Raw genomic sequence first — 15842 nt, forward strand, 5'->3', positions numbered from 1 at the left:
AACGCACTTAAATAAATACCTTATGATTGTTTCTGATTATGATGCTGCTGATTACCCATTTCTTACCTCTTTATCAGCAAAACCAAGGAATAAAGAGAGTTGAATAGGCAAAATATAAAGGGTAAGATTAGGCTTTACGGTCAGGCATAGCGGATTTGCATACCAGATCTCCATTTACTAGCTGTGCGAACTTCAGCGAGTACTTTAACCTAAACTTCTGAGGAAATAAATGAGAGAATATACGCATAAAATTTTTAGGAGTCAGTTGTTAGGACTTGGCTTTTATTTCTGCACATTTCCAAAGAGATAGTCGCAACTGGGAAACGTTAAAATAAAGTTATTTTACAGACGATCCTATACCGTAAACAGGAGGTAACAAAACACGGGTGCCGATGCCATCCACTAAATACAAACCCAGTCAGCCTAGCAGAGGATCCCTGCGCCGGAAGTAACTGTGCCCCTAACTAAAATGGCGTCCAGGTGATTTCCGTTCTCTTCTGGCCAGTAATTGGGCTCTGGGACTCCTCGCGATTTTACCAGTGCCCATCCGTTTAGCAAATGGCTTTGGGAAACGCCCGTTTAGCAAACGCCTTCTCCGTCCTTTGTAGGAGGGCGGGGCTAAAAGGGAGATGCTGTCTGGTGATTGGTTGTGGCGCGTTAGTAACGGGGCTACAGGGAGTTGGACAGCTCAGTCTTTGATTGGTTGCTGAGAGGCGGGGCTAGTCTACTGCTCCGGAGGTAGCGGCCGCGGTGAGGAGAGCCATGGCACAGGCAGCCAAGGTGACAGGGCCCGGGAAGGGGTGGGTACGGTGCCGTCGGGGAGGGTGTGTTCGCGGCCTTGAGAAAACTCTCTGGAGTCTCTGGAGGCTGGGGCTCCGGACCCTTTTCGGAGGATGTGGCTGTTACCCCAGAGAAGCCAGATGACCAACTCCGAGGGTTTGTGCAGGTGCGGAGGAGAGCGGGAGGCACCAGTGTGGTTCCTACTTCTTGGTACTAACTTGGTACGCAGTGTTTATCCATGATACAAATCCGCGACTTGAGTTCCGCCCTCTTTTCATCTTCAGACCGAGTGTTTGTCTGAGGGACCCATTTCACATCCCTGGGAAGTATAGGAGACGCCAGAGGCTGACCTGAGCAACAGCAGTTCAATGAGGTGAAAAGTTTATTCGGATAAACAGAAGGTGCACAAAAGTCTAGCAGCCAAGGAAACCGAACCCCAACAAAATTACTTGTCAAAAGTAACATAGCAATACAGAGCAGGGCCTGGTGAGACCTGAGCTCACTGAATGAGCTTGGGATGTGGTGGCTGTGCTCCGATCATCTCTCTGAGTACCTACCTGGTCTCAGATTCATTTCTCACACCCAAGCATGATGCACGTTCCTGCCCAGCGCACAATTCTCATTGGCAGCCATCCTTTAACGTTTAACATCAGTATGGCCAATTGGGATCTGTAGTTGTCACTGCCTGAAACATAAACATGGGGAAATGGCCTGTTATAATATGGTGAAGTTAAGCAGTTTAGGGAACCACCAAGCAGCCCTCGTGTACTTTTGTACATAATGTCACAGGACCAGTAGAAACAGAATTGCTCAGGGTTATTCATTCAAAAATTTCTTTGAATATCCATAATAGCTATTATTATAGCCAACAACCAGCAGGCTATATTATCTAAGCATAGTGGATGCAGCAATAAGCTGAACATCCTTGCCTTCATAAAGAAATCTAGCAGGTGGGAAGACCTTAAACAGTTATTTAATTACAGTTGTAATAAATGCTGTGATTTGAAACTACAGTGTTTTGTGAGCATATAACTAGGATTTCACATAAGATCTCTCAAGGGGCTGGGTGCAGTGGCTCACACCTGTAATCCCAGCACTTTGGAAGGCCGAGGCGGGAGGATCACATGAGGTCAAGAATTTGAGACCAGCCTCGGCAACATGGTGAAACCCCATCTCTACCAAAGATACAAAAATTAGCTGGGCATAGTGGCGGGTGCCTGTAATCCCGCTACTCGGGAGGCTGAGGCACAAGAATTTCTTGAACCTGGGAGGTGGAGGTTGCAGTGAGCCGAGACTGTGCCACTACACTCTAGCCTGGGTGACAGAGCAAGACTTCACCTCAAAAAATAAGTAAATAATCTCTCAAGGAAGTTCAGACCTGACGTTTGATTAGAAATTAGCTACAGTAGAGAAAAAAGCATTCCAGAAAGGGCAACTAGCACATGAAAAATCCTCGAAGTGGGGATTTGGTTGGAAAACTTGGATACAAATGAAATTAAGTAGGATTCATTCCCAAAACACTTTTGGTAGAGCCTACAATGTATAGAAGGCACTTATGCTACATGTGGGAAGATACAAAGGTGACCAATCCAACAAGGGTGACAACAAGACCCTATGTCCAAAAAAAAAAAAAGAGGAAAGTGAAACCTAGCACAGAAATTATTACCCTTAAAATTAATCCATTATTCAAGAAAATTGAGGCGAAAAGGCTGTTACTTGTCCAAGCTTACATTAAGTGACAATCTCAGATTCAAACTGATCTGACTATAAAGAATCCACTTTTCATCTACACTGCCTAAATCTGTCCAATCAGTATAGATAAATAAGGAAGATAATACAGTCTGTGACCTGGCTTTCTGCATTTTAATAAAAGTTTATCTGCTGCAAGGTAATGTTAACTCCAATAGTGCTATGGCAATAATGATAACATTTTCTTACACTAGTCCTCTTAAATTAGGGATGCTAATTTGTTGTACTAATGGTGTACTTTAAATAGCATATAAAACCATTAGGTTTACTTACTTCTCATTTTTTAAATCCCATGCAACATATCTTCTCTGCTCTTGCAATATTACAGTCCCTGGGATTCTATGATGCTTGCAAAGTCCGTATTTTTACCAACAATCTCTTCAAGGCAATCCAGGCTTTTACTATCAAGCACTCAGAATTATTCCATCCTCTACACATTACTCAATCCAAAGCCACTTCCAGATTTTTAGATACAGGCATACCCAGGTGATGCTGCAGATTTGGTTCAAGGCCACAGCAACAAAGTGTATATTGAAGTAAAGCGAATAACCCATGTTTTTTGGTCCCAGTGCATATAAAAGTTATGTTTATACTATAATGTAGTCTATTAAGTGTGCAGTAGCATGTCTTTAGAAAGTACATACGTTGGCTGGGAAAGGTGGCTCATGCCTGTATCCCAGCCCTTTGGGAGGCCCAGGCGGGTGGATCACGAGGTTAGGTGTTTGAGACCAATCTGGCCAACACAGTGAAACCATGTCTCTACTAAAAATACAAAAATTAGCTAGGCGAGGTGGCAGGCGCCTGTAGTCCCAGCTGCTCGAGAGACTGAGGCAGGAGAATGGCGTAAACCCAGGAGGCAGAGCTTTCAGTGAGCCAAGATCCGGCCACTGCACTCCAGCCTGGGCGACAGAGCGAGACTCCGTCTCAAAAAATAAAAAAATAAAAAAATAAGGAAGTATATACCTTAAATAAATAATACTTTTTTTGCTACAAAATGCTAACAATTATTTGAGCTTTCAGAAAGTAATCTTTTTGCTGATGAAAGATCTTGTGTCGATGTTGATGACTGCTAATTGATCAGATTGGTGGTTGCTGAAAGTTAAGATGACTGTGACAGTTTCTTAAAATAAGACTACAGTAAAACTGACCACATTGGTTGACTCTCTCACACACAAAAGATTTATCTGTAGCATGCAATGCTGTTTGATAGCATTTTACCCACAGTAGGGCGTCTTCCAAAATTGGATTCAGTCCTCTCAATCCCGGCCACTACTTTATCAACTGAGTTTATATAATATTCTAAATCCTTTGTTGTTATTTCAACAATGTTTACAGCATCTTCACCACGAGTGAAGTGATGTGAGTGATGATCTTCATAAACTCAAGAATCCACTTTCTTTGCTCATCCATAAGAAGCAGCTCCTCATGCATTTAAGTTTTATCGAGATTGCAGCAATTCAGTCACATCTTAAGGCTCCACTCCTTATCCTAGTTTCACTTGCACTTTCCACATATCTGCAGTTAATTCCTCCACTGAAGTCTTGAACCCCTCAAAGTCATCCATGAGTGTTCAGATAAGTTTCTTCCAAATGCCTGTTATTGTTGCTATTTTGACCTCCTCTCTTGAATTCTCTGAATGGCATCTGGAATGGTGAATCCTTCCCAGGAGGTTTTCAATTTACTTTGCCTAAATTCATCAGAGGAATCACTATCTATGGCAGCTATAGCCTTATGAGTCTTTTAAATAAGACTTAGAAGTCTGGCTCACGCCTCTAATCCCAACACTATCGGAGGCTGAGGTGGGCAGATTGCTTGAGTTCAGGAGTTCAAGACAAGCCTGGGCAACATGGCAAACCCGTCTCTACAAAAAGTAAAAAAAATAGCTCAACATGGTGGCATGCGCCTGTGTGCCCAGCAACTTTGGAGGCTGAGGTGGGAGGATCGCTTGAGCCCAGGAGATCGAGGCTTCAGTAAGCCATGATCGTACCACTGCACTCCAGCCTGGGTGACAGAACAAGGCCCTGTCTCAAAAAAAAAGGACTTGAAAGCCAAAATTACTACTTGACCTTGACCTGTGGGGCTGCAAAATGGATGTTGTATTGGCAGTCATGAAAACAATATTAATTTCCTTTTACATCTCCATCAGAGCTCTTGGGTGATGACATGTGTTGTCAGTGAGCAGTAATATTTTGAAAGGAATCTTTTTTTTTTTTTTTTCTGAGCAGATCTCAACAGTGGGCTTAAAATATCATGCTTTAAACAGATGTGCTTTGTTGATTTGTAGAGCACAGGTAGAGTAGATTTAACGTAATTCTTAAGGGTCCTAGGATTTTTGGAATGACAAATTATCATTGACTTCAACTCAAAGTCACCAGCTGCATTAACTCTTTTTTTTTTTTGTGACGGAGTTTTGCTATTGTTGCCCAGGCTGGAGTGCAATAGCGCAATCTCGGCTCACCGCAACCTCCGCCTACCGGGTTCAAGCGATTCTCCTGCCTCAGCCTCCCAAGTAGCTGGAATTGCAGGCATACGCCACCATGCCCGGCTAATTTTGTATTTTTAGAAGAGATGGGGTTTCTCCATGTTGGTCAGGCTGGTCTCAAACTCCCGACCTCAGGTGATCTGCCTGCCTCGACCTCCCAAAGTGCTGGGATTATAGGCGTGAGCCACTGTGCCCGGCCTTTTTTGGGTGTTTCTTTGTTTGTTTGTTTGTTTTGTTTTGTTTCAGACAGGGTCTCACTCTGTCACCCATCCTGGAGTGCAGTGGCGTCATCTTGGCTCGCCACAACCTCTGCCTCCCAAGCTCAAGAGATCCTCCCACCTCAGCCTCCTGAGTAGCTTGGACTACAAGCACCCTCCACAACACCTGGCTAATTTTTTTTATTTTTTGTAGAGACAGGGTTTGGCCATGTTGCCCAGGCTGTTTTTTTTGTTTTTTTGTTTTTTTGTTTTTGAGACAATCTCGCTCTGTTACCCAGACTGGAGTGCAGTGGCATGATCTCGGCTCACTGCAACCTCCACCTCCCAGGTTCAAGCAAGTCTCCTGCCTCAACCTCCCGAGTAACTGGGATTACAGGTACCCACCACCACGCCCAGCTAATTTTTTATATTTTTTAGTAGAGACAGGGTTTCACCATGTTGGCCAGGCTGGTCTTGAACTCCTGAGCTCAAGCGATCCACCCCCATCAACTTCCCAAAGGGCTGAGATTACAGGGGTGAGCCACTGTATCCAGCCTGCATTAGCTTATTAAGAGCTAATTAAGCTCTTATTAATAAGGATATTTCACATTTTACTTCCCTGTTCATGAGTTAATAGACATTTAGGTTATTTCTGTTTTTTCACTATTATGAATAATACTACCATGAACATGAGCATACATGTTTTTATGTGAACATATGTTTTCATTTGTCTTGAGTATATACCTAGTAGTAGAATTTCTGAGTCATGACTGTAGGTTTAACTTTTTTTAGCATCTGCCAAGCTGTTTCCCAAAGCAGCCGTACCATTTTAAATGCCAAACAGCAAAGTATAAGAGTTCCTATTTTTCCATGTCCTTGTCAACTCTTTTTATTGACTGTCTTTTTTACGGTAGCCGTTCTACTGGGATGAAACAGTATCTCATTAAGGTTTAGATTTTTATTTCCAGATGGCACATGACATTGAACATTTTTCCATGGCTTATTGGCCATTTATGGTTTTTTTTGGGGGGGGGAGGAAATATCTATTCAAATCCTCTGACTGTTTTTATTTTTCTTAATTTTATTTTAGATTCAGAGAGTACATATGCAGGTTTATTACGTGGGTAAATTACATAATGGTGAGGTTTGGGCTTCTAGTGAACCCATCACCCAAATAATGAGTATTGTACCCAGTAGGTAATTTTTCCACCCTCAACCCCTTCCTATCCTCCTCCCTTTTGGAGTCTCCACTGTCTATTATTTCCATGTTCTATCCATGTGTACCCATTGTTTAGCACCTACTTATAAGTGAGAATATGCAGTATTTGATTTTCTGTTTCTGAGTTATTTCATTTAGGATAATGGTCTCCAGCAGCTGCTGCAAATAACATGATTTCATTCTTTTTTAGTATTCCATGGTGTATATATACCACATTTTCTCATTTGTGTCCTATAAAGCAAACAGCTGCCCTCAAAGTTCTATTAGCACCTAGTACTTTAACATCTTTGATGTTATTATTACTATAAAAATTACCCACAGCTGAGCCCTTTAAGTACCTTATATGATCACATTTTTCCCAATTCTTCATCTTTAAATTAATAACTGCCTTTTTCAAATGATTACTTTTAAAAAATCCTTTAATAGATATCCTAGATATCTATTCCCAAATTCTAGGCAAAACCAGTCTAGCAGTTTCATTTTTCCTAGCAATACCTTTTCTGGAGCAATTCAGTCTTTTGCTATACTCCTGCCTAGTTGCTTTCTAGTCTGCCTGCACAAATGTTGACTAGCATTTGTCCTTCCCCATGGTCTTTTATTCTCCCATGTTAGACCACCTGTCTCCTGGGTTCCCATGTCTTTTCCTTTTGTGGTTAATTTCTTTATTTTGGTGGAGCATATTCTTCTGTAGCCTTCCAATAAAGTGTGTATGACAATAAGAGACTTTGCATTTCTGAAAATATGTATTTGCCCTTGTCTTTGAGTGATAGTGTATCTATGGTGTTCTAAAGCAGACATTTTTTCAAAACTTGAATATGTTATTCCATTGTCTTCTTACAGTAGTGCTATTTAGAAATCAGGTACCATTCTGATTTTTTCCATCCTTTACATGTGAACTGTTTTTTCTCTGAGATTTTTCTCATCAGCATCACACTGAACTTACATAATGCTGTGCTGTGTTATGAGTTTTATGTTGAGCATTTGATGGAACTCTTTCTATCTTGTAATTAATGTGCCTTACTTGGTGAAATTTTTTTTCTTCCCTTTTACCCAAATATTAAGTGAAAATTTTAAAATTTCTTCCCTTGCTTTTCTCTCTTCTCTCTTGTTGGCCCTTCTGCCAATCTAGCTGTTGGGCCTTCTCCCTTAATTTTCTTATCTTCCCTCTCCTCAATTTCTGTTTCTGAACTTTTATTCTACATCTGGGCAGTTTTTCACAACTTAACCCTTACTTTCACCTGTTTGATATCCAAGAGTTTTTGGGAGTTTTTGGAATGTTCCTTTTTAAATTTACTGTAGTTTTTCATTGATGTTATTCCATCTCTGCAATAACATGTTTCTGAGGAAGTCTTTTATGACTGCTTCGTTTTTGTTTTATTTTTAAGTTTTTTTGCTCTGTTTCTTATTTCTGTTTTCATGTCTCCCTTTGATGTAATAGGTTTTCTAATATATGTAAAACACTTAAAATAGTGTCTAGCACACAGTATGCTTAGTAAATGTCAGATGTTATTTGTAGAACAGACTGGAGGACAGGAGGGTGTGGTGGCAAAGTGACAAACTTTTATAAGTAGTCTAAGAGATGGGGAGTGCCTGAACGTAAGTGGTTTTGTTGATAGAGGATATAAGAAAGATTACAGAGACATTCCTAAAGTTTCCACAACAAGAGTAAGGTAGAATAAAAGGATGGCCTACAGATTTCTGGCTTCAGAAACTTGGTGGCCTCCAATAAGTAAAATAGAGAAGAGTAGAGGAAGAGAAATACTGAGAGAACAATATTGAGTACCTTTTTGGACTTGAGAGTGTGAAGTGACCTCAGCCTATCACTAAAACCTCTTCACAATCTGTCTTTTACCAAAATGCCAGACTCTTTTCTTTTCTTTTTTTTTTTTTTCAATATAGACTCAGAATATTCGTAAGTCTCAACATTTCACTTGTCTTTTATGAAACAGCAATTAGAAGGGCCAGGCACAGTGGCTCACAGCTGTAATCCCAGCACTTTGGGAGGCCGAGGTGGGCAGACCACCAGGTCAGGAGTTCGAAACCAGCCCAGCCAACATGTGAAGCCCCATGTCTAATAAAGATACAAAAAATTAGCTGGGCGTGGTGGCACGCGCCTGTAATCTCAGCTACTTGGGAGGCTGAGGCAGGAGAATCGCTTGAACCTGGGAGGCGGAGGTTGCAGTGAGCCGAGATCGTGCCATTGCCCTCTAGCCTTGGTGACAAGGTGAGACTCCATCTCAAAAAAAAAAAGATAAAGAATAGCAATTAAATTTGTCTAAATTATCTAAAACATCTTCCTTCTGTGGCCTCTTTTAAGATGCAATAAATTCTTACTTTTGTATATGTGTGTGTATGATATTAAGAGCAGATTAAAACTTCAAGAGGTTAAGAAAAATGAGAAGAGATACATACCAGACTGGTAAAGTAGCAGACTGGTTTTTAGCATGAGGATTACTAACTTTTTAACCGTCCTTATATTGTTTTATTTATTTCAAATAACTTTGTATTATTTTTGTAAATAAGGCTAAAAATGTTTTTAATGTAGAGATAAATAATCAAAGGAAAGTTATTTTGGCAAGTCCTGGTTTTCACCAACTATTTTTGAAAATAATCTTTGAAACAAACAAAAAAGGAATACTGTTTAATCCTTGTAATATAATTTGTGTAAAATGTGAAGTGTTTTCCTTTTGAGGTCTGAATTCTGATTTTCTTTTGCTTTTTCTTTTCTTTTTTTTTTTTTTTTTTGAGACAGGGTCTTGCTCTGTCACCCCGGCTGGAGTGTAGTAGTGCAGTCAGAGCTCATTGTAGCTTCAACTTCCTGCACTCAAGCAATCCTCCCACCTCAGGCGCCCAAGTAACTAGGACCACAGACCACCATGGCCTGATTAATTTTTAAAAAATATTTTGGCCGGGTGTGGTGGCTCACGCCTATAATCCTAGCACTTTGGAGGCTGAGGCAGGTGGATCAATTGAGGTCAGGAGTTGGAGACCAGCCTGGACAACATGGTGAAACCTTGTGTCTACTAAAAATACAAAAATTAGCCGGGCTTGGTGGCAGGTGCCTGTAATCCCAGCTACTCGGGAGGCTGAGGCAGGAGAATTGCTTGAAACCAGGAGGCCGTGGTTGCGGTGAACCAAAATCATGCAAGATCATGCCACTGCACTCCAGCCTGGGCGACAGAGTGAGACTCCATGTCAAAAAAAAATTTTTTTTTTTTTTTGTAAGGATGGGGGTCTCACTATATCACCCAGGGTCTCGAACTTCTGGGCTCAAGCGGTCCTGCTACCTCAACTTCCCAAAGTACTGGGATTACAGGCGTGAGCCACTGTGCCAAGCCTTGAATTCTGATTTTCTTAACAGGTTTTACAGCTCTTTAAAACACTGCACAGAACCAGACAACAAGTTTTTAAGAATGATGTCAGAGCATTAGAAGGTAAGTATGTTCTTTACCCTTTTGGAGCCAGTCTACTTTTTAGATTACTACTAATCTACCTCAGAAGCCCTGTGTGGTCAAGACCCATCTTAGGGAATGACCTTCACTGCCTCTCCCTAATGTCTTTTTAAAAGATTAGCTTATATTACACTTATTTGAGAAATATCTACTTAAAGAAAAATTTTTAAAGATCAAGTCTTCATAAAGAGTGGGTCAGAAAAAAAGGCGAGGGACCAGAATTTCAGTGTTTATCATTGCTTGCCTTATATTCACGCCATTGAACTTTCTGTTACGTAATCAAATTTTCACACTCTCTAGGGCCAGATATTACCATGTTGTTAATGTCTCATGTCAGTTTAAAAGAGCAGCTGTGAAAGAGAATCCATTCTAAATGATTCCAAATTCAGTATCTCCCTGTTTTAAGTAGTGTCTATCTTATCTGGAAGTCACAGGCTCTGAAATTTAGGTTCTGTGTTATTCATGTTCAGTTCCACTCCTCATATATTTCTAAACCTCCTTAAGAGTGCACCTAGGTAAAGTGTCCCCACTATTTCCAGGGATTTAAGTTTTTGTAACTCATCAAAAATAATTTCTGAATGAATAAGATATATGTATTGTATTATATGTAGTTTACATGAATTCCTGATTTAATTCTTATAACATCTCTGTGAGATAATCGCTATTATAATTCCTATTTTTACAAATGAGAAAATTGACAAAATGTGAAAATATTTGTCCCACATCATACTTAGTAAGAGGTGACCTGGGATTTAGCCTAAGCAATCTGATTCAAAAGTCCAAACTCTAAACCACATTACGTATTGAAATATATGCAACATAGGCAGGCTCAGTGGCTCACACCTGTAATCCCAGCACTTTGGGAGGCCGAGGCAGGCGGATTACTTGAGGATTAATTGAGGTCAGGGGTTAGAGACCAGCATGGCCAACATGGTGAAACCCTGCCTCTACTAAAAATACAAAAATTAGCCAGGCATGGTGGCACACACTTGTAATCCCTTGAGGCAGGAGAATTGCTTGAACCCAGAGGCAGAGGTTGCAGTGAGCCGAGATCATGCCACTGCACTCCAGCCTGCGCAACAAAGCAAGACTCCATCTGGGAAAAAAAAAAAAGAAAAAAAAAATATATATATATATATAAATAAAAATCATGTATATGTATATATATGTATGTATATATACACACACACAACATAGAAGGAAGTTTTTATAGTAATTATCAACATGGAATATTTTTGTTGCTTTAAATTTTTTAAGTGGAATAGTTATAAGAACAGCTAACAATTTGTTGCATATTTGCTAAGCACTTTGTATGGATTGTTCCATTAAATGCTCACAGCAGCACAATAAGGCCAGTGAGATTCTATCGAAGTATGCTGCTATAATGATATCAAACTCTCAGTGGTATATGTAAACAAAAGTTTTATTTGTCACTCACTTTATATGTCAGCCAAGACACTTAAAATTTTACATATATGTACACATATATCCTGTTTGCTGCCAATCTTTGTGTACCTGTGTTATGTAGTTTAACATACTTGTATATTGAATTTTACCATCTTAAAAAAGCATTTTAATAGAAATCCTTAGATTTATAAAAATAAAACATTGAAGTAGATTTATTATAATTCAGTAGGTGTAGATATACAAATGAATTTGAGAGTAAAAATCAGTGAAAGAAAAAATATTAGAGTGCCAAAGGTTTATAGTAGATTTACCTACAAACTTGTCACCCTGTCAAAAGCTCTCCCAGAGACTTCATTAATAATTTCTTGTTCTTATGCTTTGTTGTTTCATGAGGGCAATTTCTATACTAGAGAAGTAGCCATTCATATTAAATAACGTGTAAATTATTGAGATAAGAATTATAGATTACAAAAGCAAGTAACTATATGTATTTTTCTCCTTGTAGCAGCCAGAATAAAGATAAATGAAGAATTCAAAAATAATAAAAGTGAAACTTCTGCTAAGAAAATAGAAGAGGTACAGTAATTTTTTCAATTACAGTAAAACTTATACAATTATCTTGTCAAAGAGGAAATGATGAAGATAGAGGGATTATGTAAAATAAAAACTATTACTTGATAGTTAAGGCCATCACAACTGTAGATAACCTTCACTTACTTGGTATGGCTCACCTCCTCAGGGTCGTCTGCCAACACCAAAATACAGCAAGGTACACCATGAACAGAACATGGAAATAGCCATGGTGAAAGCCAGAGCAGCTGAACAAACCCAGGAACCTACAGAAATTCTATCTTCACTTAAAGCAAGTGACTGAAACTAAAGAGAATCAGTGTTGTAGTAACTCAACTAGAGAAGTAAACTAATTTTTAAATATATATATTGATTAATTCATTTTAAAATAATAATTTCATTATATGTTAAAAAGTAACATGATATTTATGAAAAATAACTATTTAAAAAAATTTAGTGAGAAGAGTGGTACTGGTTTTTTTGTTTTTGTTTTTGTGGGGTTTTTTTGAGGTAGAGTTTCGCTCTTGTTGCCCAGTTTGGAGTGCAGTGGCATGATCCCAGCTCACTGCAACCTCCACCTCCGGGTTCAAGCAATTCTCCTGCCTCAGCCTCCCGAGTAGCTGGGATTACAGACCCATGCTACCACACCCAGCTAATTTTTGTAGTTTTAGTAGAGATGGGTTTCACCATGCTGGCCAGGCTGGTCTTGAACTCCGGACCACAGGTGATCCACCTGCCTCAGCCTCCCCACGTTCTGAGATTACAGGCATGAGCCACTGTTCCCAGCCCCCTGCGATATGTTTTTTAGGTTGAAGTATATGAAGAAAATTCAGCCTCACACAGATTTATAATTGGAAAAGAGTAGAACAGCCTTTTAGATCATTGTGATTTTTTCTTTTCTTTATTTTTTTGGGGTACAGATGAGGTCTCGCTTTGTTGCGCAGGCTGGTTTCAAACTCCTGGCTTAAGCGATCCTCCTGCTGTGGCCTCCCAAAGTTCTGGGATTACAGGCATAAGCCACATAATTCTGAATATTTTTTAATACTACACCTTGACATGTGGTAATTTCTTTTTTTTTTTTTTTTTTTTTTTTTTTTTTGAGACAGAGTCTCACTCTGTCACCCAGTTAAAGGTGAGTTTCAGTGTGCAACTCTGTTATCTGTCAGACCAATGGAATTTTTTGGAGAGGGGGGTTCCAAGATTCATGCAGACCACCTCCTCCTCATCTCCTCTGGCCCCCCCAATCCCTTGTTCCTCAACTAGCCTTGTTTCCAGTCTTACATCTAGGACTTGGCTGAGGAGACCCATTATTTTCTCCTTCTCTGCCCTGTTAAGCCCCTTCCCAGGTGTCAGGAGGTGAGGCTTTGCTCTCCCACAGCCCTCTCCATGGCAGTTAATTACAGCTCCCTCCTTTTGATGCTCAGACCAAAAACCTTGGTGCTTTCTTGACTGCTTTTCTTCTCTCACACTTATATCCAATCTGACAGCAAATCCTGTTGGCTTAAATCTCAAAATATTATTATATACAGAACTCAGCTACTTCTCATCCTCCCTGTCATTATCCCTGAGTCCAAGCCACCATCATCTCTCTTGTTACAACAGCCTCCTAATGGGCCTCCTGCTTTCAGCCTCACTCCCTACAGCCTATTCTCAGTACTGTTAAAGACAGAATAAACCTTAAAAAAAGAAAAAAAAAGGCATATCTCAGCACTCTGCTACTCACAACCACATGACTCTTCATCTCATTCAAGAAAAATCTAAAGTGCCTAACATGACCTACAAGACTGTCTGTGATCTGACCTTTGTTACCTTGCCACCTCAGCTTGAATCACATCCCCCTCACTCCCGATCTCAGCCCCTTCTTTGAGGGTCCTTGAATTTACCAAAAAGTTTCCTCACTTAGGGTTTTTATGCTGTTGCCTCTTCTTGGGATTTTCTCTCATATGCCCTCAAAGCTTCATTTCGGTAGACCAATGAACTTTAATTGATATTTCCCTGTGAATGGACTTTTTACCCATGCATGATTTTGTAACATCATGCAGTGATGATTTAGAAAATACAGGTTCATTAAATACTACAGATCTTCCAGATGTTTTCATAGTTCATTATATATTTTTAAGTTACATCTATCAATACTAATATCCATCTCATCAGAAAAATCTTTAAGGCTGGGCACAGTGGCTCACACCTGTAATCTCAACACTTTTAGAGGTTGAAGTGGGAGGGTCCCTTGAGCCCAGGAGTTCAAGGCTGCAGTGAGTTATGATTACACCACTGCGCTCCAGCCTGGGTGACAAAGCAAGACCTTGTCTCAAAAACAAAGCAAGAAAAATATACTGAAGTATTGTGAAGCTGTCAAGCTTACCCTGGCAGATACGAGTTCTCCAGAATTCTGATATTTGCTTGAAAGCGTCAGTTTTGTCATTTTAGCAAATGCTGTCAGTTGTTTTCTTTGAAGTGACACACTCTCACACTCTTCTAAGAAAATGTCTGCCAAATAGCTAAGTCTGAATAATCTTAATTCGTCAGTGGTTCTGTCAAGTAAAAAATGGTATTTTGATGGAGAAAGCTCTACTGCTCACAACTCAAACCATGCAGAAGGCTGTAGTGTTTTGAAAGTAATTTTGACCTCATAGATCCCTGAAAGGGTCTCAGGGTCTCTCAAGTACATTATTATTTGATGAGGTCTGAAACTCAAAGAGGTGATTAACCCAAGGCCATATACTTAATTAATGATACAGCCAAAGTTGGAGTTCAAGTGTTCTGAACATCTAACTCTATAAAAGATTCAACTGCCCTCCCAAAAATGTGCATTTTAAACATACTTAAAAATACACATTGTAACAAAAAATACTCTAAATCTGTTTTGGAAGAAAATATAGAATTGATAGATAAAAGTTAAAAATATATGCATATCTGAGCTTTCTATACTTTACTAGGAAAGGTTATAAAAAGTTAAAAACAGTACAGTAGTCCCCCTTTATCCTTGGGGGATACATTTTAAGATCCTCAGGGGATGCCTCAAATCTCTGATAGTACCAAATCCTATATACTATGTTTTTTTTTTTTTTTTTTTTAATTAATTTATTATTATTATACTTTAAGTTGTAGGGTACATGTGCATAACGTGCAGGTTTGTTACATATGTATACTTGTGCCATGTTGCTGTGCTGCACCCATCAACTCGTCATTTACATCAGGTATAACTCCCAATGCAATCCCTCCCCCCTCCCCCCTCCCCATGATAGGCCCCGGTGTGTGATGTTCCCCTTCCTGAGTCCGAGTGATCTCATTGTTCAGTTCCCACCTATGAGTGAGAACATGCGGTGTTTGGTTTTCTGTTCTTGTGATAGTTTGCTAAGAATGATGGATTCCAGCTGCATCCAAGTCCCTACAAAGGACTCAAACTCATCCTTTTTGATGGCTGCATAGTATTCCATGGTGTATATGTGCCACATTTTCTTAATCCAATCTGTCTCTGATGGACATTTGGGTTGATTCCAAGTCTTTGCTATTGTGAATAGTGCCGCAATAAACATACATGTGCATGTGTCTTTATAGCAGCATAATTTATAATCCTTTGGGTATATACCCAGTAATGGGATGGCTGGGTCATATGGTACATCTAGTTCTAGATCCTTGAGGAATCGCCATACTGTTTTCCATAATGGTTGAACTAGTTTACAATCCCACCAACAGTGTAAAAGTATTCCTATTTCTCCACATCCTCTCCAGCACCTGTTGTTTCCTGACTTTTTAATGATTGCCATTCTAACTGGTGTGAGATGGTATCTCATTGTGGTTTTGATTTGCATTTCTCTGATGGCCAGGGATGATGAGCATTTTTTCATGTGTCTGTTGGCTGTATGAATGTCTTCTTTTGAGAAATGTCTGTTCATATCCTTTGCCCACTTTTTGATGGGGTTGTTTGTTTTTTTCTTGTAAATGTGTTTGAGTTCTTTGTAGGTTCTGGATATTAGCCCTTT

The 15842-nt window shown here is 39.7% G+C and overlaps 1 protein-coding gene and 1 long non-coding RNA gene across 5 annotated transcripts in view; one reads left to right on the plus strand and one right to left on the minus strand.

Annotated features, from left to right (window-relative positions):
- Positions 1–251: 251 nt before the first annotated feature.
- The window catches only part of LOC102140929 (uncharacterized), a 54862-nt gene continuing 39271 nt past the window's right edge, over positions 252–15842 (minus strand). Inside the window, exon 2 of the long non-coding RNA XR_012414049.1 lies at positions 252–1465. This is a non-coding gene — a long non-coding RNA (uncharacterized lncRNA). The remainder of the gene's footprint in view (positions 1466–15842) is intronic.
- Positions 691–15842, plus strand: part of LYRM7 (LYR motif containing 7) — a 49698-nt gene continuing 34546 nt past the window's right edge. For 2 of the 4 annotated variants that reach the window (XM_005557687.5, XM_073994151.1), the window contains exons 1-3: positions 691–780; positions 9789–9861; positions 11792–11862. In XM_005557687.5, the coding sequence (XP_005557744.1) occupies positions 763–780; positions 9789–9861; positions 11792–11862 (162 nt within the window). In that variant the 5' untranslated portion in view covers positions 691–762. Of the gene's footprint in view, positions 781–9788; positions 9862–11791; positions 11863–12025; positions 14189–15842 lie in introns of those variants that run through there. The other 2 variants (XM_065546716.2, XM_065546715.2) reach the window with 2 other exon arrangements.

Source organism: Macaca fascicularis, chromosome 6, assembly GCF_037993035.2.
Source record: "Macaca fascicularis isolate 582-1 chromosome 6, T2T-MFA8v1.1".
NCBI lineage: Eukaryota > Metazoa > Chordata > Mammalia > Primates > Cercopithecidae > Macaca > Macaca fascicularis.